Source organism: Bemisia tabaci, chromosome 5 (genome assembly GCF_918797505.1).
Source record: "Bemisia tabaci chromosome 5, PGI_BMITA_v3".
Taxonomy (NCBI): domain Eukaryota; kingdom Metazoa; phylum Arthropoda; class Insecta; order Hemiptera; family Aleyrodidae; genus Bemisia; species Bemisia tabaci.
The window spans coordinates 32,585,278-32,612,095 of NC_092797.1; the positions used below are offsets into that span (position 1 = coordinate 32,585,278).

At 39.6% G+C, this 26,818-nt stretch overlaps 1 protein-coding gene across 1 annotated transcript in view; it reads left to right on the top strand.

Annotated features, from left to right (window-relative positions):
* Positions 1-26,818, top strand: part of Ypel (Yippee-like) — a 134,158-nt gene that overhangs the window by 69,032 nt on the left and 38,308 nt on the right. The window contains exons 2-3 of the mRNA XM_019051937.2: positions 817-903; positions 23,373-23,478. Of these exons, the coding sequence (XP_018907482.2) occupies positions 23,411-23,478 (68 nt within the window). The 5' untranslated portion in view covers positions 817-903; positions 23,373-23,410. The remainder of the gene's footprint in view (positions 1-816; positions 904-23,372; positions 23,479-26,818) is intronic.

The following is a 26,818-nucleotide window of genomic DNA, read 5'->3' on the forward strand; positions in this document are numbered from 1 at the left end:
GCATTTTGCAATTTGGAACTATAAATTCTGGCCTGATTTAAAAACAATGTATTTGCCGTTAGTTTCCGTATGCACATAAGTGTTTTTTAAAACGAGCCAGAATTTATAGTTCCAAATTGCAAAATGCAGTCCAATTGCGGGTGTCTGAAATTTTGTAAATTCCATGTTTAAAATGAAACTGCTATGAAAACTGAGCTCGAGGATATCTTTGGTTTTTAAATTGAAAATTATTGAAGATAATATGGCAGAATAACCTAATTTGCCAAAATACATGTGTTTAGATGGAAAATGCCGCTAGATGACACAAGGCGGCACATTTCCTCACTTTTAAATCTATTTTTCTGCGATTTCCCATTTCAGAGAAATTATGAAAAATACTGCGAAATCAGCTTATTTAACACTTTCAGATGAAGCAATGAAATTGTTGTGTGTAAATTCTCCATTTTAAGTATGATGATTTGGATCGCATTCAGAAAAAAGAAACAGCGCGATTACAGTGTTTTCAAAATTGAGCAACTTCTTACTTTTTTAAATAAATACTTAATATATGTACAGTACTCAAATTTACACAATTATTTTTCCTTAAAACCAACAATTTTTCGGTGGGAGGAAAAAACTATTTGCTATCCTGGGAGATTTTTTAGATGCTTATGAAGAGGCAAATTTTTTACCACACTGTAATCACGCCGGTTCCTTTTTGCTAAATGCATCCATTTTTTCATCCTGTTTTTTTCCTTGACGTACTATCTAGAGTCTATCTTCGCGGCTAGTGCGTGCATAATGAAGTAACTCCAGACTTTTTTCGATTGGTTTCAGATGACCGCCAACGGCGTCTGAGAAGAGGGAACGGAGAAGGAGTCTGTGTAATCAGAGCCGGAGAGGAACCACACACATCTAGTTGAGGTAAGTTTTTTTCTTTTTTTCTCTTTTTTTTCTCTTTGAGATAAGTTCATCTTGCGCTATTACCCATGCGCGTAAAACGCGGATGAGAGACCTTTCGAGACCTTGATTTTGTTCATTTTATATCATGGTAGAGTTTCATTGGGCGGCCTTGCAAAAAGCCAATATGCGCGACCCGTTAATACTTTTCTCAATTCTTTGGCAGTGAGACGACTGACGGTTGCTATCCAGTCAAGGATTTACCGGTGAATCATAGGTTTTGTCATCTCTCTGTACCGCGGAGGATTGAGTGGAATATTTCGGTGTTTCTTTACTTCTTACGTCGTTGCATGTTGCCATTTTCAGCCTCCACGCTGCGGAGGGGAAAAACACGCTTCTCGTGTTGAGCTTGATCTTTGTATCTCGTCAATTTTACTGTTTCTTAACATTTTTTTCTTTTTCTCCTTTTTTAAAGGGCGAAATAAATTTTTATGCTCAGGGTGTCTACAAGTCCGGAATTTCCGGAAAGTTCGGAGATATTACTGATTTTTTAAGGGCGGTCCGGAAGCACTGAAAAAGTCCGGAAATTCCGGTAAAAGGTCCGGAATTTTTTCTCAATTTTTTGTCTTTTTTGTCGCAATTTCAAATTTTTGAAATTTTTCTAATTTCGTGAAATGGAGGTGCTGAAAAAGTCCGGTATTTTTCTGTTTGAGGAGGTACTGAATTTCTCGAGAATGTACTGAAAAAGTACTTATTTTTGATCAGCCTGTTTGAGTAGACACCCTGATGCTGTGAAAAAAAAGTTACAGGCTGTATAGACATAAAGTCCGATCCGGGCTCAAAGGCCGAAGGTTACGGGTGGTGGAGCCGTAGTTTCGATTGCTCCGGGTGCTACGACCGGAACTCCCTGAACGCGGACGGTATGTCTGTATAGCCCGTAAGTACGGCTTCAACGACCGGAATTTTTTTTTCAGTGTGGAAATAAAGAAAAATACTGCCGCCTTGTAAACGTATCCTGAAACATGGTGTGTACCCAGAGTAAAAATTGAAATTATGCATTAAGGTAGAAAACATTTTTTATCAACGTAAACGCATTCAAATCTGCCACTGAAAACTCCGATAATCGCCGAAACAAGAACTTGTTTGTGGGAGAGGGTACAGAAAGAGACCTCGCCAAGGGGAGTACGGGACATTCTCACAACTCCGAGGGGGCCTGAGGAGGCCTCTTGGGAAAATTCTGAAAATTGAGCTGTGTCAGCAGCAATTATGAGTTTTCCTCACCGTCATCTATTTAAGGAAAATTTCAAAGGTGATAGAAATGCCACGTAGTTATTTCGCAAAATTCCTCACATACTCTGAAGAGACCGAACAGAATTCGGAGGAGAGGCAACAGCAGACTCCACCCCTCTAGTTCCGTCCGCAATCCTGATCTCGGTTTTTTATTGTTCATTATCAGTACTGCACAGATTAGAAGCCGGAAAAAGTGGCGAGAGAATTTCGCGGAAAAGCCACGCTTTTAATAGTCTCATGTTTCCTTTCTCCCGGTGATTCATTACGGAACGTGTTTTCCTCCCTTGAATTACTTTCTTCCATTACCAACCTTAACGTGTCGCTCGAGTCGACTCCACCCTCGGATGAAGGAGTAAATCCGATTGAAAACAAAATACCGCTTTTACCTCACTAATTTGTACAGAGACCTCTTTCTTGAGCTGTTGACCTTTAGGACAAATTGTGTCATATCCTGTGAAAAAAAAAAAAAAAAAAAAAAAAAAAAAAAAAAAAATTTTACTTAAGCCTTTTTCTGAAGGAACTATTCTTTCATTTTGATCGAACCAAAGTTTTAACAGGCTCATTGAATCCTGCAACTTACGTCTAGTCACCCGTCTCCTTTGAAAACCTGAGTCGCCAGTGCAAATCTTATGTATCCTCTGTGCGTTACCCTCTCACGATTGTATGGATCAGAGTATTCCAGGAGTTATGTGTTAAAAATGTGAGCGACCATTCCTCGTGACCCCACAACCGAAAATTTGTCATAAAAAGGAATGTATATGGTCATAAAAATAGTCTGTTAGGCCAGGTTAGGTCATAAGAAGAAGGCTATTTTGGCGTTAGGTCAGATTAGGTTAGGATAGTTTTCTAATACAGTAGACTCTGGATTATCCGGCTTCGTATTATCCGGACTCTGGATTATCCGGATCGATTTTGCAACCATGTAACTGCGTACGCATTCCGATAAGTGAGCGGATCCGCGGAGAAGCGGTCGCAAGGCATATTGGCGCCTGCAAGGCTGAAGGAATACTTCACGCATTGCGCCAAACAGTGAGGTCGGCGTGGAACGCATTAGCGCCTACTAGATTGCATGAATACTTCTCGCATTACGCCAAACGCAGTGCAGTCGGTTAGTTAGCCTAAAACGCACATTAGCGGCTACAAGACTGCATGAATACTTCACGCATTGCGCGCTTTAATCGTTGTATTGTAATTTATCGTTGTCGGCTACCATTCACAATCACCATTGAGTCGTTCAGTTTGGCGTTAACCTTTTAAATTCGTGTTGGTATGTACATGATGTATACATAATAAGAATACTGTGGTGTTGGTTGGTGGTGGTGGTGTTTGTGTTTACTATTATCATCCGGATTTCTTTTTCATCCGGATCGGGCCCGGCACCAATTAATCCGGATAATCTAGAGTCTACGGTAACACACAAAATCGATTGTCCCAAAACTATTGTCGCACAGGATTGTGTGCATGGGTTTGCGTTTTTCTATCAGAGTCTTTCGAGGAAAGTAGACTTTAGTCAGGAAATATTAGGAACTGTAACGTGAAAGTTCTCACTCAGATCCCCACTCATCTTATCAGATTCGAGACTTTCACCGAAACACTGTAAAGTGTGAAGTTGGTTGAAAAGAGGGATCGTGTGAATCGGAATTGGGAACGATACGCGGGGAACACTTGCATGCCGTAGCATGATATACTAGATTGATCTCGTTCGCAATTACACAAATAAATCTTCTCCTTGATGTAGAGGTGCTCGTTCGCGCACATGCGATTGGATCCTAACCGCGAGAAGGCAATCCCGACGCTGTTCCACGGGTCCGACCTTCCGTCTGTGGTCAGCCACGCTCGCTAACCTCTTTTGCATCCGTCAAAGTCCTCCGAAGAAAATCTAATTTTAAACGGTTTTGCTCTGCAGGAACTATACCACCTCGAAGTAATACCACCACGAAGATGATTTTTTTTTTTTACTTACTCACTTTGAACGACTTTAAAATATCAAAAAATTACGCGGTATGCCTACAACTTTCGTATTTTTTTACCTTTCATTTCGAACATCTTGGAACGCGTAGAGGAGCGCTGAGCGGGTTTTCATGGTGGCCCGGGCCGAGGATCGATGTTTCCCAGGAAAGTCGATTCCCAGAACTGGAAAAGTCCCGGGAGCTCGTAAAGAACGATCACAGGAATGTTACCAGGAACTTCCCGATGACTCCCAGAAGTGTGAGTGATTACCGCGAATATGTGCATTTGCGTTTATTTCTCTGTTAAAGTTTCCCGAGAAAATATATTTCCACTTTGAGAATCCACGGGAAATTTTCCGGGAATGGGAAAGTTCCCAGGTTCTTCAGTGGTGATTCTGCAAGTTGGCGACGCTGTATTCTCCCCAATTTAAAGCCATTAAAAATATCATTTCTGGTGAAGCAAGCTGCCTCACCAAGAATCGATTGTTTTACATACATTTAAATGGAGGCCAAGCAGAGTTGCCTTCTTTGCAAGTCTGTCTATATCCCAAGTGAGACACAGAGTTTTTCCTGAGCGTTGATTTAAAATTCTCACCGGATCATCATCGGTCGAGTCGTTCATTTTTAAACTTTCCATGGGACACTGGAAAAAAAACACATTGGATCTAGAGTTCAGACTCTTGAAAACATTGACAAGAAAAAATACTCTTGATTCGATCAGATTTAAGCTTCAATCAAAAGGAAATCCGCTCAAATTAAGAGGCTTGGTTCTTGATCTAAGCAAATATCCGATTGGATCAAGAGTATTTTTTCTTGTCGATGTTTTTAAGAGTCTGGACTCTAAATCCAATGTGTTTTTTTTTTCCCAGTGGATGATATGGCATCAACGGTTAAAACATAGCTTCTCTAACTTAAACAGCACTCCTGCCAGATTTTCCCTCGCCGCCAAAAATAGATATTTTTATTAAATGGGTGAAAGAGGGACGTTTCTAAAAGCTACAAAACATGGCAACTCGGAGCGGTTTATACGGTGGATTCATGAACACCCTTTTCGTGCACCGTTCCATTCGGGCTCGGTAAAGAGTCCGAGCCTAAGAGTTTGTAAACTTTACCTTCTCTTTCCTCGTTTTTCTTTTCGGGGAGCCGAGATCGTGAGACCACACCGTCATGCGAGACGGGAGGTGCGGAAACTCTTCTTCGAGGATGCTCGAAACCCGACGGTTTACTAAGCGATATTGTAAATAATACTGCCGTACGCCGCGCTAAGGAGGAACGCCGTATGAGCCCTAAGGCGTTGCCAAACTTCCTCTGACAAATAACGAATTTCCGTGAAAATTTGTGCGTATTTCCCTTTCAAATTTTTAGAGAATTTTGTTCGTATATTGATCGAAAATGCCTGAAAATTTCAGCGGAAAATATGTGTAACTTTCTTCTAAAATGAGTATTTTCTGAGAGTAAATTTGGCAACATTTGAATGCGCGTACGACGTTTTTCCATAGCGCGGTAGAATTGTGTAGAGCATGGGCTGATCCTCCTTACAGATGAATCGACAAACTTTTCTTGATGCTGTTTGTGTTTAATGGTTGTATAGAGCTCCGTAAGAGTGAAACTTCTTAATAATTAATATAATATTAGTAAGGGTGTCTAGGACCTGAAAAAACCGAGCAATGCTGAGATTTATCTAGTAATCAAAAATATCCGGGAAAGTCAGGGATACTGTTGGGGATTTGGCGCTTAAAACTGGTAAATTCTCCTCTCTGTACTTCAAAATTAAATCATTTTTAAAGCAAGTGATCCGTGTCAACTTTGCCCCAAAGAAATAGACAGTAAATGAAACCAGACGCAGCCCGCATTTCAGGAGGGGAAGACAAAATGTAATATAATTTTCACCAATATATTTACCAGCCTTTAATGTGCTGCCGTTTCGCCATTGCACCTAAAAAATCATATACGTTTATTTAGGCTTGCGATTTTACAGATTTCCTGCCGCACTTAATTTTCTCGAAGGACAAATGGTCATTATTTTTGTTCCAAATTGCGTGTGTTATATCAGGACTGTTCTTTAAAAATTTTGCACTAACTGTTTCCGTGGAAATCAGTAAAAATCAGGGAAACATCATAGATAAAAATTGAGTATTGCGAACACCATACGGTGACCTTTGAGACAGGAAAAATATACACACGCACTCTTCTTTAATTTTAAATTGGAAAACTGTCATGGAAAAGTTAGCAGAGCTGAAATCATGATGAAGATGTATGAATCAGTTTTCTTTATGATCTCCGAACATTGTCACCATACGGCGCAACTGTATAATTATAGGTTCACGCATACAGGATTACAGGCTCCACACAGTGGATCGCGTCAATGGGAGAGGTCGGAGGAAATGTAGAGACTTTCAAAGCTTATAGCCCCGTTCACACAAAACTTTGAGCTTTTCAAAGTGGTTCCATTAGTTTCCTCGTGAAATTTTCTTATCAAAGCACCTCATCAAAATGAATATGTGACGAAATAAACATCAAAATATGCAGTTTTAGTAAAAAAATTCATGTCCGACCTCTCTAATTGACTCGATCTACCGTGCGCCAGAGAGAAAAATCCATGTTGAACGCAAAATGAGGAGTGTAATTTAAAACAAGGACAGCGCGTCCCCAGCTCATGGCGATTTCATTACGTCATCGACGGAGCGATCTCCATGCAACGCTAATTTTTATTGTTTAGTTTCATCATTTTACATGTCTAATATTTCCGATCAAATGCACGGAAATCAAGAGATATTTTACGTGATGATATCTCTCCGAGAGATTTTTTGAACAGACAGCACCCTGATAATACGTACGTTATTCTAATTTTGATGGATGTGACAAGTGAGTAATCACCGTACTGATTTAAAATGACATCCCATCTGGAACTCGCTCAGAAAAAGAGTATAAAATAAAATTCGCGGCAGCTTAGAACTTCCTTCAATAAGATGTAATATGGTTTTTACCATAAGTGTATTTATTCCCTCTCCCCCTCTTCCACGTTTTAAATCCCTAGCGTTGATACTGCCGCCAACATCTAATCAAGACATTCCCAAGTGTAGTAATTATTTGCATTGGTCTAGAACGTTTTTCGATATGACGGAAAACTTGTGTATTGCTTGTGGGAACAAATCCGTTCCCGGTTTTTCCCGGCTAAATATTTTTTTCACGAGATATCTCGACAAACACAGACCATCTCGACACACACATCTATCTCACACACACACACACATATCTCGACACACATATCTCGCAGTTATATGTATAAGTAATCAACCGCACTTTAAAGAGCCGCACCGGGAACGTTCTAACTCCTCCAATTATTCCCGGAACTTTGTTGCTAATTTCCGGGAACTTTCTCAAGAAAATGAGCGCAAAGCGCCCAGTTTTAAGAAATTTCTGGTTACTTATACAGGTAATGGAGATGTTGCATGTGTGAGGGATTTGCGATTTGACCATTGATTCTTATGTAAAAGTTCGCGAGAAACACGATGGTGCCACTGGTTTTCTCTAAAATCATCTCCCAAGCTCAAAAAAGCTCTCAAAGTGAGGCCAAAATGGATGGGATGTCCCGCCCTACCCTGAGAGTCCACCTCTACATCAAAACAAACTCTCCATGCAAAGATAAGGAGCACATACATCAGCATGGTTGCCGTGTTTTCAGTTTTGGAGTCCCCAAATAAAGTGGCAGCCCTGTCAATGTATTTGCTCCCAACTTTGCATGGAGAGTTTGTTTTGATGTAGAGACTCTCAGGGTAGGGCGGGATATCCCCTCCACTTTGAGAGCTTTTTTTGAGCTTGGGAGATGATTTCAGAGAAAATCAGTGGCACCATCGTGTTTCTCGCGAACTTTTACATCAGAAACAACAGTCAAATCGCAAATCCCTCACACATGCAACATCTCCATTATTCCCGGAACTTTATTGCTAATTTCCGGGAACTTTGTTGCTAATTTCCGGGAACTTCCTTAAGAAAATGGGCGCAAAGCGCCTAGTTTTAAGAAATTTCTAGTTACTTATACAGGTAATTATCTCCACTTAAAGAGCCACCGGGAACGCTCTATACCTTCTCCAATTATTCCCAGGAACTTCGTTAATAATTTCCGGAAACTTTCTCCAGAAAAATGGGCGTAAAGCTCCCATTTTTGAAGAATTCCCGGTTCAAAACGGTACGATTTTACAAATTCAACAGAAACCGACAACATCGAAGCGTGAACAGGACGCAACCAGGACGTGCTCGGAGGATGAGCGCTCCGACCCGATCCTTTTGTGCGCGAGTTTTGACCGATGCCATGAAACCCCGGCTCCCAATGGAAGGGCGGCGCCCCTCTCGCTGGAAGGGTGTTTGTCTCTGCTTTTCATTAGCGGCCGTAAAGTTCGGCTTTTCGCCCCGAAACGTCACGCTCGTGTCTCCCGAACTCCCGACTCCGGTGACAGATGGAATCATAAAATTCGCGGAGCCTTTTTTGCTTTGAGGGTGGATTAGGGGTGCGCCCCGTTCCGTCTGCACCCACTCGCGCGGTGCAATGTGTTGGCGAGACAGTATTGTTCACGTTCATCCCTTCGCACTTAAGCTCCGTCATTTAAAAGAAGGCGTCATCGAGAGCCCAACATTAATTGGCACTATCAATGCATTCAGAAAGTTTATTTTTCGGAGCATTACAGAATCTACACGGTGCGGGGGAAATGCTGTAGGCGCTGACGGTATACCGCAGTACTGCCGTGCTAAGGAAAAACGCCGTATGAACATCCGAGAGTCGCCAAATTTCCTCTCGGAAAAAAAGTTATCTTTGAAGAAAGTTATGAATATTTTTCCTTGAAATTTTCAGAAACTTTAGGTGAAATTGCGAACAAAGTGAGCTGAAAAATAGGGGGAAAAATATTTACAAATTTTCCTGAAAATTCGTGATTTACCAAAGGACATCTGGCAACGCCTGAAGGTTCATACGGCGTTTTTCCTCAGCACGGCAGAGTAGGTTTAGGATAAATCGTAGTCTCCTATTTACTTTGTCAAGCTGCTTGCATGGGTCACTTTTTTCAGTGGTTTTCTTATTCGCACTGGTAGACTTTGGTAGACTTGACCACACTTATGGAACGCATTGTGCAATTTGGAGGTATAATTTTTAGCTCAATTTAGGAACGACGAATGTACCAGTTTCCTATGTGTGTTGTGTGCTGTTTCCCTATGCACATAAGTTTTTTTTACCGATGAGTCAGAAATTTTAATTACGAATTGCCAAATATAGCGCGAATGTAAGCAGCATAGCGGCCTAAACGCGAAATGCAGGTAGCGAGGGGGAGGGGGGGGGGTTGAAGATGTGGGTTATGTTGAGACTGCATGCATTGCTGACAATGAGTGAATGACGGTTTTACCTATACCGCGGTGTGCCCACCTTTTTTTGTGCAGATTAATCGGTGCTCCGACAGAAAGCAATCTCCGTAAAGAGGAGACTTTAGAACCAGAGCAAGTTACATTTTTCAAGTTGAAATTCTGTCGACTGGCAAAAATTTTAAACCTAAGTCCACCACCAATTGACCAATCCCCTCTGCAAAAATCAACTTTACATTACACTAACAATAAGTTAATTTTTCCCAGTGTATTTGTACGTCATGAAGGGAAGATTATTGTTGGCCGGATTCAGCTGTGATGTCCGCAATTTCGCCCAAAAACTCCCAAAAAAATTTAATTCAATTAAGACTAAGAGTGAAAATAAGCTTATGATCATTTGGGAACTTGTCCAATAAAACAGCAGCAGCGGTCACTTGCAACGAGCCTCTTTAGATTGGATAATTTTCCATTTCAAAAACCTCAATTTCCAGCGATAGAGAAGAGGGTTCACGAATTATGGGAATCCTTTGTCCGGTGTGAAAGTGACAGTGAATTGCGCGCTATTATTCCATATTTTCACAGATATTGTTATCACACTGTAGATGAAAAATAAATAAGAAGCACGAGTACGAGATAAAGAAGCCTATTGAACATCAACTTTCCTCAAGCTTTGTCTGGAAATTTCTTCGATTAGGTCTCTCACATCGTTGAACCAACAAAATGCGATTCAGCTTTATGTGTCGTCATATAAATTGCGCTTTACACATGTCAATCAAGCACATCTTCAGTGGATAACATATTCTATGCATTTTCATGCAAACGGATTCTGTTAATGCGATGGTCTCGTCATTTTTGCGGGGGTTGAGTAGGTGATGTTTGAAACTTCTATTTTCTACTCAAGCTTGCTTTGAAGGTTTCTTAAGGGGGAAAACCTCGTCTTACGGACGGATTTTGCAGTCACAGTTGCTTATTAAAACACAGAATCTCTCTCCAAAGTTACAATTTATCGATGTCTATCCTGTTATCTAAAGTTTTTAAGTATTGTGATATTTTTGTACGTTTTGACGAGAATGATGATTTTGAATTTGATAATCTTTTTTTTTTATGGTCAAAAGAGGGGGTTAAAACCACTTAGAAAAATCTCAGGCGTTTAGTGTGTTTTCAAACCTCGGGGTCTGATTTTATTGTGTATGTTGTCGGTATGTTTTGATGTTAATACCCTCTTAATGTCGGAAGAGAGGCCTCACAAAATTTACGAATTGTTTCTCTTCAAATGATGTGGCTGTTTTTAGCCTCCAACTTCGCGAAATCAATTCGACTCAATCAGACGTCAAAAACTTGAGTTTTTAAGAGCTGTCGGTGACAACTTAACGAACTGAAGTAAAATTAACTCCTTAATGAAGTATCAGAGAAACTCAAATTAGCGTCTCGGAAGTTCAGGGCAACTGTTTCTTCGCAACAACTGCGCATGACTGGAACAGGATGCTTGCATTCATGCAGCCGATACGTCTCTGCTCATCACGCTTTTCTGTATTTTATCGAATATGCAAGTCGAATCTTAAATTAAGAGGGTGGTCTCAATTCAAGTTTTGCACGTCAATAAGTAATGTTGATTTAAATGGTTGCTTTTGGCAACATCCACTGTTTACGAGTGGATTTTTGGCGTGTTACCGCTATACGCGTGGAAATTGGGTGATGCGAAAACGGCACAGTAAATTAATCATGAGCTCTTTCCAGAGTGATTGCATGCAAGGAGCGGTCGGCATAAACGAAAGCTTCACAAAAAAAATAGGAATTGGAGATTAGCCGCATAGCGCAATTATTTTTCGTACAGTCGTAAAGTCTTTTACATGTCCTGTCAGAGAAGGAAAGAGTTGTTTACATTTAATTGACTGATCTGCGCAGCGCTGCGGACTAGCTTTGAAGTGTTGTAAACCGCTAGCGGCTCCCGAGACCACAAGATGCCCTAGTAAACAATATTTCTTATCTCCTGATCCAACGAATTGTGTTTAAAAATAGATTCTTTATGGGAAAAATTGTTCGCTATGTTTAATTCATCTTCGCTTTTATGAAAATCTCTCGTGAGGGGGTGTTGCATTCACCCTCCACCCCACAATTCTTCATGAACCTCTTGATCTTAACTATTTAAAAAAATCGGAAAAAACATTATTTTGGGGGTATTATTTTTAGGCCGTAACAGTCGCTGAGAGTGCATCCATTTTGAAACTTAGCAGCAAAAGAATAGGTATCTCGATTGCAAATTTTCAAAATTTCAAAGGCGCCGTGCTAGAAATTAAGGCTACTTCCTCCATCTTGGATTTTTGAATTTTGAAAATTTGATTGAAAATTCGACTTTTACGTCGAAAAATACCCCCTAACTCCATGTTTCACAATCCTCCATCGAATAGGAGGCGAGATGGCATTTTAGGCCACATCCGCCGTCTTTAATTCAAATTTTGAAAAATTCGAGTTGAAATGCTAGTTTTCCGTCAAAACTTGCCAGCTGGTATGAAGTTTCACAAAGTGCGATCGAACGGGAGCCGCATGTCGTAGAATTAGTAGGACTATGCAAAATTCGTATGGCAGTGCGCCTTCATTTTCGCCTGATACTGTGCAATACCTCTGTGGCGGAATAGTTGCTCAGAGCGCCTTCAACAGTGTCGCTTCCACTTAAAGGCACGGAATCACGATTACCGCGGAAATTACACTCTAGCCCATGCGCAGTTTCACATTTTCTCATCACCCTCCATAAGGTAAAAACCATTCATACCGCTATTTACAACGTTGCACGTTTTTCACTGCCTATTTGAAACATGTAAACCGATATGAACACTCAAAATCTGCAGTGATTTTTCCAAGAAAAGAGATGCTATTTAACGAGTTGAACGAGAACGAATATTAGACTACTTCACACCGTCTTTCAACACATATACACACACCCTCTCACCCTCATCATCACACACAAAAAAAACTGCTTTGAATTATTTTCCTTTTTTTCAATGAATAATGTTTATTTTTCCATTATTGTTATTTCGTTTCCTCTTCTTTCTATCTATCGTAAGGTTCATGAAAATCAGGTACGATAATGCCTCCATCCTTTGCTCACCCTCTCACAGTCCCATCGTTAATTGAATTCCTCATTTCAATTCATTCCCACGACTCGGGCTGTTTCAATTGAATCAGTTCATTAATTATTCGCTAATTTGTCGCAGCCAGGATTCTTCGGTCGTCCCGCGAGCTTTTGAAAATCCTTTTTCTCCCTCGGTCAAGGTGTTAGACGGTAGACGGTTACTTCACCGCTGCCATCCATTCTGCCATGCTAAGGAAATACGCCGTATGAGCATTCAGGCGTCACCATATTTCCTTCAATAAAAACCGAATTTTCTCGAAAAATTCTGCATATTTTTCCTCCAATTTTCAGACGCGGATCCAGCATTTGGCAACACCGGGTTTCTTCCATTTAAACCTATGTTAAATAATGAACCCTTGTCGGAGCACCTGGCCCCTCTAAGAATCGATACATTTTTATAGGTTTAATTGGAGAAAAATCAATGTTGCCAATTCACTGGATCCGCCAATGCCAATTTTTCAGACAATTTTGTTCGCAATTTAATTTCAAATATCTGAAAATTTCAAGGAAAAATACGCTCAACTTTCTTCAAAAATGCATTTTTTCTTCGGAGAGATTTGGCAACTCTCGAATGTTCATACGGCGTTCTTCCTTAGCACGGCAGCAGTGGAGAGCGCTCCTTCGAGAAAACCGAGGCTTGAATAATCGATTATCGACATATTTCCCATTTGAAGCTCCATAGCTTCAAGCTCCATAGCTCTTTACCATTAAAGAATCTATTATTAAGGTTTTCGTTGCGAACACCCTGTTCATCGATGTCTTACATGCGTTTAAATGGCAGATCAATCGATATATCGCAGCACGCCACGCCACTGGCCTCAACGCAAAGGACGATATAGAGTTTAGTTTCTTGCTAAACGAGTAGTTGACATTATCAGCTTTGAGAAGCCGATTGATAGCCTAATCTCGGTCTATTTGAAGATAACAAAGTACCGAGTCAGGATTTTCGATCGTGTTTGCTTAGTAGCTAGATACTATATTAATTAAAAAAGAAAGCGCTTTATTTTAAAGACACTCGAGAGCGAGATTTAGCAACGACATGGCAACGACGCGTGCAACTAGAGTATTGAAGTGCTATTTTTAGAAGATCAAGTTAATAGACACGATTACAGTTTAGGTGAAAGCAGATTTGACATTTACCCACGCACGCGCGTGAGATCAATCCATGATTTGGTTACTTAGTAGATAAACTAATGAGCTACCAGCTGCGCAAGTATCCTGGCTTCCGGAAAATGTTCAGAAGTTCGTTGAGCTTAAAGAAGGAACCCTCTGCTCCTTGTCTTAACCATTCTGGAATACCGATTTCTCAAGTGACATCGCAGGCTGAGCAGCATGTCTGCAAGGCCGGAAAGTTTGGAAATATTACTGATTTTTCAAGGGCGGCTCGGAAGTACTGAAAGAGAGCGGAAATTTCGCAAAAAGGTCTGGAATTGTTTTACATTTTTTGTCATTTTTGTCGCAATTTTAAATTTTTGAAATTTTTCTAATTTCGTCAAATGAAGGTACTGAAAAAGGACGGACTTTTTCAGTTGAAGGAGGTACTGAATTTCTGGAGAATGTAATGTAAAAGTACTTATTTTTGACCAGCCTGTTTTAATAGACAACCTGCGAGCAGTGGCGTGGCGTGCTTTGCGATACAGAGATTGAGCTGTCATTTCAACTTATGTAAAAAGATCGATTGATGGGAATTTCGCAACGAACACCTTAATAATCGATCCTTTACCATAACTTCAAATGGGAAAATATCGATAATCGATCACGCACGCCTCGCCATTGAGGCTGAAGTGTTGACTGCAAAGTATTTGTATTTTACATCAAGAATTATTACTTCAAAAAAAAAAAATCCAAACACTTACAATATTTATACATAAGAAAAGCTCTTTACTAAAAGGTAACCATTTACTTTCATCGAAAGCTTTGTTTCAGCACCCGTTTCTTTAAAGATTTCAAACGCATTATAAGCCCTGAAAATGTAGTGGTGTGCTAGCAAGGGTCACCTTTTGTTCGCCAAGTTTAGGTTACGTTACCTCCCCGCGCACAATCGGTTGTTTATAGCCCTTCACCTACACTACAACTTGATGTGTTTTTAATTGAAGCTTTAATATGTAAGCTTCTATGAGTCACATCATCCGAGCTTTTCGACCGGTTGTCGCCAACTGAACCTGTGTCGTTTTTATTGGTTCGACTCGCTCTTGAAATTTTATGTAATGTTTGCTCTTTCTTTCTTTCTCTCTAACAGTGTTTTAACCGTTCATTGACTCGACGCTAAGCCTTAACTACTAATGCCATTGTTATTGCACTACGATTTGTCTCTTCAGTCCTCCCGAGAAAGCTGATGTAACTGAAGTACGAGTAATATCTTTTTTTATCGGCTTATATTTACTTTTTACTCACGCTAAATATTTGCTCTCTTAATCTGACGGGATTCTCTTCCTTGCATGCATATCCATTTGGTCTTTACTATTCGTGACCGTCCTCTGGAAAAGGGACTTAAGTCCACGGGAGCAAAATTTCCAAGAGAGCGAATTTGGTCGAGGTTAGTTTAAATATCAAATTTTGGAATTTCGATGAATGATTCTTCTTAGTTTTTTTAATAAGAAGTTTTTCGCGGCCTCTCTTGTTTTTGTGCAAATAGAAAACGTAAAGTTGTCTTTAAATACGGGAAATTCGTGCCTTACTTGAAACAAATTCGAATTAGAAAAAGTTTTCCCTCGAAATTATATTTTTCTGACTGCATACTTCACACTGACATTGAGGTTCGTCTGTTTTGAAATTCTGGGTCATTTTTGTCCCAAAACATACATGTAGAACTAATCTTCATGGTTTGGCATTAATAACTCAATTTTGAGTTTTTTTTTGGAATAAATAATACTTTTACCGTCGGACGTTCACAAATTTTTACCGTTACAGCAATTTTCAAGATCTTTCAACATTTTTAGTACTCGCTTTTCCAATTCATCTCCGATCTAGAGCGAGTATTTGCTAGTCATTATCATTTTGTTATAAATCCATGGTTCTTAAAAAATTTTTACAGATCATTACTGCAAATCTGAAAAAAATAATGTTTATTCCACATGTGTACAAGTTATAGTAGAACCAGATTTTTATTAAAATCTCGTCATGTGTTTAAGTTATAGTGGAACCAGATTTTTTTGTAAAATTATTACCGTCCAATTGTCAGTCCAGGAAAAACCAAGCGCTCTAAGTGTTCAATAGACTTACAGAGGAGTAAATTGTACTTAGTTTCGAAGCTGCGACATTCTCTCTCACTTGTCCATGTTACTTGCCGTTTGATCGTTGAACTTAGCACCCTTTCATCTCTCCCCCGCGGAACTTCCAAAGACTTTTTTTCTTTAGATTGATTTAAAAAAATTACTTAAACTCTCGTGAGTCTCCTGGAGTTGAATGACACTCAGTTTAATTCATTCCAGTTAATACCCAATTTTCCATTTCTGTAGGATCTAAAATTAAAGCAAGTAATAATTAAATGCCTCGAGGGTAATTACGGCGCACAGTGGATCGAGTCATTAGGAGAGGCCGAACAAAGTTTGGAAACTTTAAACGCTCATAACTCCGTTTATACAAAACTTTGAGGCTCTAGAAGTGGTTCCATTGGTTTCCTCGTGAAATTTTCTACTCCCAGCACACCTTGAAATTTAAAATGTAACAAAATACACATCAAAATTTGCAGTTTTAGTAAAAAATGTCATGTCCTACCTCTCCAATTGACTCGATCTACTGTGCGTCGAGTCCACGTAGTTGGCAGAATTTCCCTGCTCTGGCTGAAGAGAAAATGAGATACGTAAGTTGACTTATTGGTCATAACTGCGATCTAGCTCGTATGCACTGATTCCAGAGTTGCCAAATGGCGGATAATTTTACAGAATCCGGAACGGTTTCTGAAATTGTTCGAGGCGATGTGATCAGTGGCGTGGCGTGCTTTGCGACATATCGATTGATCTGCCATGTAAACCTGCGGAAAAGGATCGATAAATAGGGTGTTCGCAACGAACACCTTAATACTCGATCAATTACCACAGCTTCAAATGAGGGAAATATCGATAATCGATCACCTTTGGATGTGATTGTACCTAATCCACTTGAGGACGAGTTGGAAAAGGTACTTTTTATCGTGAGACGTTTGACACTGCTTTTTGCACCGATCTGGATCGATCCAGTCAAATGTCTAGGAAAAATGAGATTATTATTGCTTTGAGAACATCGATGATCTTCACCCTTCCTCAGATTGCTTTACTTTAATTGTGCCATTCCATAGGTGGTCTCGAGTAAGGTTGCGTTCAAAAGTTTCAATAATCCGCGAAAGGATTCGCGTCCAAAATCGCAAATTTAATATCTCGTTAATTAAGTGAACCGGACGATTTTTTTGGAATCATCGGGTAAATCTGCTGAAAGAGACTCAGGAGGAATGCTCCCTTCTCCTATGCAAAGAGAATAAGGTAAACGTTTGATTTTAACTCTCTCTTGCTTGATGAAGGTAGCAGACGTTAGGAGATATTGTAACCACGGAAGAATATCAGACACCTCGGTGAAGAAGGAATAAAGAATAAAACCACCCGAAAAAATGAACGAATTCTTCGTAAAATCAAGATTTTTGTTAGTCCCTCAAATGGAGACAATTAATCGTAATTTTTTTTTTTTTTTTTTTTTTTTTTTTTTTTTTTTTTCCTAGAAAAAATGAGAAATGTTCCGGACGAAAGTCAGAAAATTTGGAAAGTGTCAGGATATTTTCGGTGTAACAGGAAATTTTCCCTAACAGTTGAGTCGCGATCCCACGACTGAGAATCAGTACTGGCACGAATATTTCCAATATGGTCGAAAATAGAGATATTATCGAGCCACTTTATTATCCCATCACAGCAACAATGACAACGATTTAAAAAAATATCGGATCATCGGCAGTAGTTTTTACTAAAAAATTACATATTTTTGTTTTCTCTCTGCTGATGATGGGTGTGTATTTGGGTCACACCCTCATTTTTATTTTTGTTTGTCGTTGAACAGTCTTGCATATCGGAAAATCACTTTCACTATCGATCAGAGGTTTAGATTAGCGCTGACATTGTTTCTAGGCGGAAATGGAGGGAGAAGGAACGCTGATTACATTCGACCGTGAGCGTGAAAGAGAGGGTGTGAAAAAACACCAATACTGCACTTCGTGCATGACGCGCCTGGAAATGTTGAGTGCAATTCACCAAGTTGCCAGGCTACCTATCTTGCATTTTTTCGTCGTAAATCAGCCTTCCTCCTAATAATTACCCCCTTTTTGAGGTAGATCGTTTTCGACTCGCGCGTTTTTGAATTTTTATACAATATTTTTAATTTAATAATTTTAAAGGTGGTATAGGGCAATTTGAGTGGGGATTTTACATAACTTAGCTAAAAATAATGGAGAAATTCGCACAATTTTACCAACATCGCAAAACTAATGCATAATACTCGATGCACAGAACTCCTCAATTGTTGTTTGATTAATGGATGATTAATGATTAATAATTTTAGAAACATCGAAGGAGTTTTAAGTTGGATCGACAGTTCTCTCTAAAAGTATCGGTAGTCCATTATAATCAATCCATAATTGAAGAGTTTTTTTGCAACGAGTAGTAACTCACATAAGTTTTGCAATGTTGCTAAAATGGTGCGAATTTTTCCATTATCTACAGCTAAGCCTTTTAAAATCCCCTCTGGAATTTGCCTCCCCCCCCCCTCCAAAAAAAAAAGCCTGCAGTTTTAGTCATTCTTCCTTGAAAATGATCATGTGTGTTAATTCCCTTTGCTACTAACCATGTTTAAAGTTGCATTATCCTAGCATTATTTTAAAGATGTCGTAGGCAGTCAGGAGTTGCAGGAATTTTCCAAGCGGCATGCGTGTTAACTCATCAAATTTCTATAATTTTCATCGATCGACATAGTACAGTTTTTATCGATAAAAAAAAAACCTCAGAAGTACAACCGCGGCTTGGGACGCCTTCAAATCCCAAGGATACTCTTCGCTTTACCGCAGAGTTAATTTAGTTGCCTACCCGAACCAAAACCAACTAAGGTCACTGAGCTCATACTTCGTGCACTCACGATCGTGTTAGATAGTACCATGCATTCAAGAAAAAATACGTCAGTCTGGATCAGAAGCATATAATCAGTACTTTCTATTTTGCTTCTTTACCTCGGAATTTTTAATTTTTCTAATTTAACACGAGTAGCTTGTGATATGCCGACGATTGCAAATCACCTGCGACATAAAGCTCTTCAATTTCTGAATTTCAAGACGATTTTTCGAAAATCTTTAAAAGTCACATTACGCTGTTGTCGTGCGCGTGTGGTATCATTAAAAGAAAACTCCATCGGGAAAGACCCCTACCCCCACGTGAATTCCTTTAGTGGGAGCTTGAGTTTTATTTTAAAAAAAAAATGTTTTAAAAACAATTATAATAATGTTTTTAATATAATTTTTTCGTTCTTTCAAATTGAAACAAACGCGGCAACTGCGTTATTGTTTTCGCGCTTATGGTTCGCACACTGTTGCGCGGAGTCGATGAATTATTATCGAATGGCGATGACGACGAAGCGTGTATAATTCGCAACAATGTGAACAGAACAGAGCCCGCGCAACGCTCAGTTGTCAGATCGCCCGGAAATTCGACACAATTTTCACGGCTTACCATCCACCGAAAATACGTTTGAAATTGCGTTTTTTAGCGTGAGTCGGGCAACGATAACCGTGGAGCAATGAACGAGATGCATCATCCTCCCACTTTCCCGCTCCTCGCGCCGCTCGGAAGATTCGAAAGTGTTACTTTGTTCTTTTTATTCATATTTTTTTTTCTATTTGTATCGCCAATTTTTTTATAAACCGGCGAGAAGTCTCGTCGGACGTCCCGGCCGTAAATCATTCGTTCATTCATTCGCAAGGGCAACGCCACCATAGAGTGGACCCGTGATAAAAATGCCAATAAATTGCAAGATCGTCGGTTAAACAATCCTGCTGGAACCTATTTTTTACCCCTCCTTTCCTCTCTCTCTCTCTGTTTCCCTCCGAATTTTTTCAAGCTTCATTTGACACATCAAGTGTGGCTAATTTGACGTGCGGTGGGATGAGCGTATGGAATTTCGTGTGATTTTTCGAGGATGGGAAATCAGTTCCTATAGCCCATACTCCGTAGACGCATTTAGTGGTGACGTCACGGAACGATACTGTCGTTGTTATCTCGAAAGTCGGAACGTGCCCCAAAAAATGAACATAACCTCCAAAATGAGAATTTGACGGAAGAATGCAAAAAATTAATCCACGGGAACACTTAAAAAAAACACACACACATTGGATCTAGACTCCAGACTCTTGAAAATATTGACCAGAAAAAATACTCTTGATTCAATCAGATTTTTGCTAAAATCAAAAGGAAATCCGTTCAAATTAAGAGGCATGGTTCTTGATTTAAGCAAAAATCCGATTGATTCAAGAGTATTTTTTCTTGTCGATGTTTTTAAGAGTCTGGACTCTAGATCCAATGTGTTTTTTTCCAGTGAATGTAAAATAATTATGAAAGAAGTCATTTTCCAAATTTTTAGAGACCACATTCACAAAAATTCAGCCAATCTGATAATTTAAACAAGGAATGAATATTCTGAACCGTTGCAACGTAATTTTACTGTTTTTGTTTGCACGCGTTCAGTTGCATGTTGCTCGATCCAACTTGTTGTTTTTTGAGCTAAAACGTACGAATCGAGGGTTACTTTATATATTTTCAAGGGCATACAAACCGTTTGACTGTGTATGATCCCATCGTAACGATGGCATACGCGTACTCTAAACTCTGAATTCGAAGTTAATCGAGAAGCACAGACTTCTCAGTGGGTATACACTACACACGGAAGTAACGGGTGCAGATGGTAATTCGGTATCCACACAGTAGTGCAACATGACGACGGCATCGAACTGATAATTAAAACGTCCTGGAACACAAACAAAAATCCAGCTCGGAGTTGAGAGAAGCGTTTAGTTCACACGCGGAATGAAATGCGCTTTGCGTTGCATTTCTGAAAAATCAAGGCCGGATGATGCGCAGCAGTGGCTGCGTTTTAACAGACCCTAAAATAGCCGCTGCTGCACTTGGAAACAAACGGAGGAAGATTGAGGAAATCGGCCCCAACTTCGTTTTACGTAAGCGGAGGCCGTATACGTTCTTAGCCGTATATAGGTATATCAATACTGTACACTGGAAAAAAACACATTCGATCTAGAGTCCAGAGTCTTAAAAACATCGACAAGAAAAAATACTCTTGATTCAATTGGATTTTTGCTTAAATCAAGAACCAAGCCTCTTAATGTGAGCGGATTTCTTTTTGATTTAAGCTTAAATCTGATTGAATCAAGAGTATTTTTTCTTGTCAATGTTTTCAAGAGTCTGGACTCTAGATCCAATGTGGTTTTTTTCCCAGTGCAGGGTAAAAAGTTATTTGTATTCGTATTTATACGTAGACGGATTTAAACCAAAATTAGCCTAACCCGATGGAAAGTTGCCTCATATCTTCTCGTGTTTGATTTTTTCAACAGAGAACTAAGTAAAATTCTAGCTTGAACTTTTATGTGTGCATTTTTGATGATCGAGGGAGGTTCACTTGAAGGGCGTGATGTTATTTTAGTTTTCTGATGACAAAATATAATGTGGAAAATAGTTAAAGGCAATGTGAAATCTGCGCAGATTATTGTGAAGAAAAGGCTGGATTATCAGAGGATTTTGAACGTTTGCATTTTCAAAATTTATATCTAGGCAGCGTTTAGTTGAAGAAAAGAGGGTTGAGATGACGGACATATCTTTATTCATTCACGATGTTTGATGAAAACTGTATCGTCTGTTTCACACCACTCTTTTCTCTTACGAGGAACACTGCTAAGATGATTGGTAGAAAATACGGTCAAGCCCAACTTCTAATTTTGCAATACCGGTGAAATAAATAATTTTGCAATTTTCGCCACGATGGAGAAGTTTCAAAACGGAGGAAGATTTTATTTTTACTTTTAGGGAGAAAGTTCTTTTACCCAGAGGTGAATAATAACAGTCTCCTCTTTGCTGGCAAAGAGCCCGCTCGACATAACTCTCACTCAAGGGCACGTGCCAAGTCACCCTCCGAAACTTTTTGCGTACTTTCCTTGTCCTTCGATGTACATAATTTGTTCGTCGTCTGTCTCGTGTTTTTTTCGCTGTTAAATTCCTATGTAAAGATGATGTCCGGTTTTTTTCTTCTTTTTATTTACTTACGGAGGGGGTGCTTATTTTTATTTAATGCTTGAATAGTCTAGGAAACTTCGTGGTGCTCAAAGTGGGTCTACTGCACACAAGATGCAAACAGAGGATATAAATAGCACCTTAAAGTCAAAATAATTCAAGGAATAACTCGAGAAACTCAAAAAAGTCTGGAATCCATTCTTGAACGCACAATTTACGCAGCCGGTCCGATTTTTGAAATTGATCGACAAAGCGATAGATGTAGAAGACAAGGAGAAAATGGAGCGATTCTATTGGTTGAAACGGGTGGTTCGTATAGATCAAGGGCAGAATGATTGAGTAACTGTAGGGTATAGGGTCCCTCATGGGTTGCCGTTAGTTATTCCATTACTTACCTCTTTTTTCCATTGTAACCATCTGTTTCCACCAATAGGATCGCTCGATTTACCTTTTATCTTCTTTGTCCATCGCTTTGTCTATCAATTTCAAAAATCAGCCTGCGTATCACGCGCGTATTTTTAAATGCACTGGAAAAACAAGTTGCTTGGATCTAGAGTCTAGACTCTTAAAAACATTGACAAGAAAAAATACTCTTGATTCAATCAGATTTTCGCTTAAATCAAAAGGAAATCCGCTCAAATTAAGAGGCTTGGTTCTTGATTTAAGCAAAAATCCGATTGAATCAAGAGTATTTTTTCTTGTCAATCTTATCAAGAGTCTGGACTCTAGATCCAAGCGAATTTTTTTCCAGTGTGTCCCGCGTCTCCAAGCACTTTTTCTTCATCTTGGGCAACAGGTTTGCTCATAGAAAGATGTTAGAAAACCTCACCTAAAACATTACTAAGCTCTACACAGTATCGCAAACTTTTTATGATGCTTTATTCCTAGCATATACATCGTGTCCCTTTTTATGCGATATTCCCCCAGAGTAGTCAATTAATGCAAATATATCCATCGTGTGCACCAGACCCACTATCCGATACATTTTTTTCTTATTTATCATCAAGTTGAACGTCCAGTTTGAACACTACAGTTCTTTTCAGTGTGTCAATAATTTATATTTGTCCCGATTTGACCTTTTCTTTATTCCACAGGTCGTATCTCATCTCGCGTCATATTTATTCATTCCTCCGCCGCCGCCTTTTTTAAGGCACGTGGAGACACGCTAGACGCGGTGGCTAGTTTTGAAACTAGCGCAAGGATAATGTAAAAGGCAGTCACGTTTTTAACTTGAAATTGGACGTATTTCTATCAAACGGAACTATGTGCATCAAGGCATGAGCCCTGAGACCCATAAGAAAACATGCATAACAGGGTTCACGTCATAATGTACATAGTTCCGTTTGACAGAAATGCGTCCAATTATGGTTATTTCCCTGGGTCTCCTTTTCGGTGCCCGCCACCGCACGTGGCTCAAAATTTCCCGCAAGACAGCGGATACAAATCGATCCGATCTCAATTTCAGATCGAGGAGTCGGGTTTGTTCTTGGGATGCTACATCTTTGGATTACATGACTGTTTTGTCTGTTGCAGATGGCCAATACTCACAACACCTCACCTCGCTACAGTCGATGACAGTTGGGTTGCTGCTCGACCAGTTATGCGACGTCGTTGAGGAAGTGATAAAAAGATTAACTGAGTAAGTTATATCGTAAAATAATATTTTTCACCCTCCTATATCTCCAATTTTCTTATCTACACATTTTTTTTCTTTTTAAATTCTGCTTGTGTCAAAATTATCTCGAACCCAGCACAAAAGTATGTATAGTAGCAACGAGACAGCCCCATCTGATGTTAGTCTTTGAAAGGATCTGCTTTTATTTTAAGACGAATTCGGGGTAAATAGTTTCGTTTTCCTACTCTACCTCCATGTCGAAGTATGATTAATAATGAGACTTATTTGGGATTTTTAGGGGGGGGGGGGGATTGATTACTAAGAACTAGACCCATGTCTTAAGAGTATACAATTAAATTTTAAAGTTACTCAATTCAAAGATAATTTCAAAATTACGGCAAAATACGCATGGTTCCGCAACAATAATCAATTTGAATACATTTTTCAATCAGGAACTATGATCACTGACTCGTCCGTAAAATCAATTATGTACACAGGGAAACTAATGTCACATACGTCGTTTCTAAACTGAGTCAGTTATTATTGTTCCAAATTGCAAAAAAAATAGTCCAATTGATGAAATTTTTCCGGTTATTCTTTCGAGGCCGACAGAGCCGGCGACTTTCTATTTGCGTACCTTCTCAAGAATTTTCTACATGTTAGCGAGAAAATAATGACAGTATTTTACGCATGAAGTCTTAGTCATTACTCCTTTTCAAAATTAAAACATCTGCCAAGTTTTTCGACAGCGGAATGGAGGGTGCAGCCTTTGATCCTCGGTGCCTCACTTATTCTTCGGCGATGAATTCTGCCGCATTAAGGAAAAACGCCGTATAAGCCTTCCAGCGTTGCCAAATTTCTTCTGATGAAATGGGAATTTTTACGTAAACTTGTGGATATCTTTCTTTCAATTCTTCAGAGTATTTAATTTATAATTTAGCTACAGAATCTGAAAATTACCAGGTAAAATATTCATAAGTTTCTTCAAAAGTAAATATCTTATATGAAGGGAAATTTGGCAATATCCGGATATTCATACGAGGTTTTTCCTTGACACGGCAGAGTTATCGTCATAACTTAGGCATATGATCTTGTGACATCAATTCGCTTCTTGCCAATCCAATTTTTCCGGGAATGTTGTGAATTTTACTCTCCATTATTTCTGTATCAAAGTTGTGGAGATTCGCGGAATTATTTATCGTGGGTTCACCCTAATCTAGTTTTTCTTCGCGTTGTAACTCGTACGCGCACGTGGCGTTAGCCTTTACATGAAATCAATGTTTTTCTGCCCCTCAGCCTCGGATAGAGTACCTATATAGGGAGAGTAATTTTAAGGTTAAGCCATAGAGCTTTTAGGGCCAAAAAAGGCAGCCAACCTTTGAATTAAAATTATCCAGAGTGACTTATCATTACAATTGTAAAGACCCGTCGTTTTTGAAGCACACATTTGACTTAGTTTTTTCATTAATGTACAATGTACTCCTTTATGCGGATGAACGCTCATTTATTTACATTCTTACCCATCTTGGTTTGAAATTGGAATCTGAGTATTGGCAGTGACATTTTTTGTGTTAGATGGTTGTGTTAGATGGTTAGCTGCTCATTTTGGCCCTAAGAGCTCCATATTTTGACATGCCCGCTCTCTTCGTATATGGGTACTCTAGACCCGGATATCGATGCTGAAACTGTAGATAGATGCAGATCTCGGTTTGCGGCATTGCAGACTGCCCGTCATAATTTATTTTCTACATGGAAAACTTCTGAGCGTCCTTTTTTAAAAAAATGTTTGTGATCTATCTTCTCTTTATAAAGAGTATTCTTTGAAAATTTTAAGACGTGATGTTGGCTCTGCCCCCTTTCAAAAAATAAAATAGTAGCCGAGATTTCGAAACACCGCAACCGTGGCACGCATTTTTGCAGTTTCACCGTCGATATACTGTTATTTCCGGTGAGCAAGAGCTGCAAAATGCATCTCGATCCCCGTCGGGCGAAATTGAAAATTAAATACGACCCCTCGGAACGTGATAAACATTCAATTAATGGGCGATTATTTTTAGGCTCGTTTAGTTTGGCCCGGGAAACGGCGATTTGGCAGTGACTCAGACTCTCATAATCCGTTGTTACCTTTCGCCCGATTGCCGCTGCGTGCGGGAAGGGCCGAGCGTCCCTCGGGATGGAATCGTCGGCTCCTTTCGGGTTTCACTCGGCGACGTCGCGTTATTTACTCTTCGTTTCGTGAACTACGCTCGGCGCCCGAGTGTCAACGACTGTTCGTGGTCAAGGCGCAGTTGGCGCTCAGCCCTAACTTTATTTTCATGATTTCTTTCGCTATGCTAACGTTTTCCGAGGTGGGTTCAGCATATGTTACCGTCGGTACGAGGAGAAAAGAGCTAAGGCTTATCGCACTGGAAAACAAAACACATTGGATCTAGAGTCCAGGCTCTTAAAAATATCGATAAAAAAAATAATCTTGATTCAATCAGATTTAAGCTTAAATCAAGAACCAAGCTTCTTAATTTGAGCGGATTTCCTTTTGATTTAAGCTTAAATCTGATCGAATTAAGAGTCGTTTTTCTTGTCAATGTTTTCAAGAGTCTGGACTCCAGATCAGATCCAATGTGTTTTTTTCCAGTGCGATATAGCAGAGTAAACACACTGAAAAGAAAAGTTACGGGCTATATAGACATACCGTCCGTTCTGGGCTCAGAAGCCAAAAGTTCCGGGTGCTGGAGTCGTAGCTTTAACTGCTCATGCTGCAACGCCCGAAACTCGGACGGTATGTCTATGTAACCCGTAAGTAAGGCTTTCACGAACGGAGTTTTTTTTTCAGTGCAGTGGCTCCTATAGTGTCACCTTACAGGGTTTTCACCCTTGCCTTTGAATGAAAAAAAGAAAATTCGGCGGCAACTTCGGATGGGAGAGGGTTTTGGGCCACCATTCAACACATATTTCTTGCTGAATTTTATTACTAACCTTTGTGGTATCGACTCTGGTTCTCATAGAGGCACTTAGAATGGAGAAAATGGCGGCGCTTATCAAGGATTAATTGTACTTCACTTAACGATTAGAAACTACAAATTCTGACTTAATTTAAAGACAACGTACGACATCATCATTTGTTTCCCTATGCACATATTCGTGTTTTTACGGATGAGCTAGAAATTGTAGTTTCTAATTGCAAAATAAAGTCCAATTCAACTGTACATTTTGCAATGAGGAACTGCAATCCCTGGTTTATTTATAAAAACACCTATATGCACTGAAAAACTAATGGTACATTCGTTATTTCTATAATGAGCCAGAAATTTTAGTTGCTGATTGCAAAATGTAGTCCAATCATTGCGCTCAAGGAGCAATTGCACCA